Source organism: Dendroctonus ponderosae, unplaced genomic scaffold (genome assembly GCF_020466585.1).
Source record: "Dendroctonus ponderosae isolate FM_Combo_2020 unplaced genomic scaffold, Dpon_F_20191213v2 Dpon_F_20191213_3, whole genome shotgun sequence".
NCBI lineage: Eukaryota > Metazoa > Arthropoda > Insecta > Coleoptera > Curculionidae > Dendroctonus > Dendroctonus ponderosae.
The window spans coordinates 5,812,710-5,813,861 of record NW_026018508.1 but is presented as its reverse complement, the minus strand read 5'-3'; the positions used below and the strand labels follow the sequence as shown (position 1 = coordinate 5,813,861).

Here is a 1,152-nt window from a genome sequence, read left to right as displayed (position 1 = left end):
TATATTAGTTGCAAAGCTGAAGATACCTGTCAGCAAGCTCAGAGTATTTCCAAAGTTCAGATCTGAGTATTCTTCTACATCGTTAGTGTTAATATTTAAGACACTGTTATGCAGAATATTACTGGTTCTGATCATTTCAGTAACTTCTGCAAGCACTCTTTGACTATGTAAAATTCCTGTAAACCACTTCAGTTTATCGCGGTTATTCATTACGATTATTAGAAATGAAAAGTGACTTTTATTTCGTGAAGAAACTTTTCAGATTATACAGGGTGAGTTTTATTCGATGACCAGTACAGGGATCTTAGAATGGGCAAATAATTGTAGTTTTGAATGTTCTACTCGAAACCAATTTAATTTTTCTAAAATTTGACAGCTGTCAAAAGATTTGGGAAAAACTTATTTATGGTAAATTTTTAAATTACTCCTAGTTGCGTTGATATTAATTTGACAGGAAAACATTCAATAGAAAACTTGTAGGAAATTGAATTTCAAATAAAATGGCATAAGACATTTCTCCAAAATCACTGTCATTTCTGACATATGACAGAAATTTGCGTTTTTTTAAATGGCAACCATACTTGATTATTGCTTTACCGAATAGAGCATTTTATTACGATTTCTGTGATATATCACATCGTTACGATTTTTTGAAAAATAAAGTGTCTGCGAACAATTTATACTTTTTGTTAATTAACATAACATTGTTTCCATAGCAACAAATAATGACATCTTTCAATTATTGACATTCAAGTTCAAATTCAACTTAGAAATCTAAGTTAGTTTCATTGTAAAAATGAATCATCCCAATCAAGAAATGCGCTACATGATTGAAACCTACATTAGATGTGATAAAAATGCTAGACGATCCTCTGATTACTATTTTGAGATGTATTTTGACCCTCGTCAACCGTGAAAATTTGGGCACTTATGGAAGTTTTACGCAGCCAAGAAATAAAGATAAAGTAATACATGAAGCTGTGGAGATTAATGTCTTGACCATTGTAAGCCAGAATCCACATATTTCAACCAGAGAGATAGCAGCAGAATTCAGGACTTCCCGAAGCACCGTGATGAGAGTTTTAAAAAAATACAAATTCCATCCGTATAAATTATTAGTATCCTAAACTTCACATACTGAGGCATCCAATT

The 1,152-nt window shown here is 31.7% G+C and overlaps 1 protein-coding gene across 1 annotated transcript in view; it reads right to left on the bottom strand.

The window, feature by feature from the left end:
• LOC125503800 (all trans-polyprenyl-diphosphate synthase PDSS2-like) overlaps positions 1–368 on the bottom strand; it is a 1,360-nt gene extending 992 nt beyond the window's left edge. Inside the window, exon 1 of the mRNA XM_048664707.1 lies at positions 3–368. Coding sequence (XP_048520664.1) covers positions 3–210 — 208 coding nt within the window. The 5' untranslated portion in view covers positions 211–368. The remainder of the gene's footprint in view (positions 1–2) is intronic.
• Positions 369–1,152: the final 784 nt, after the last annotated feature.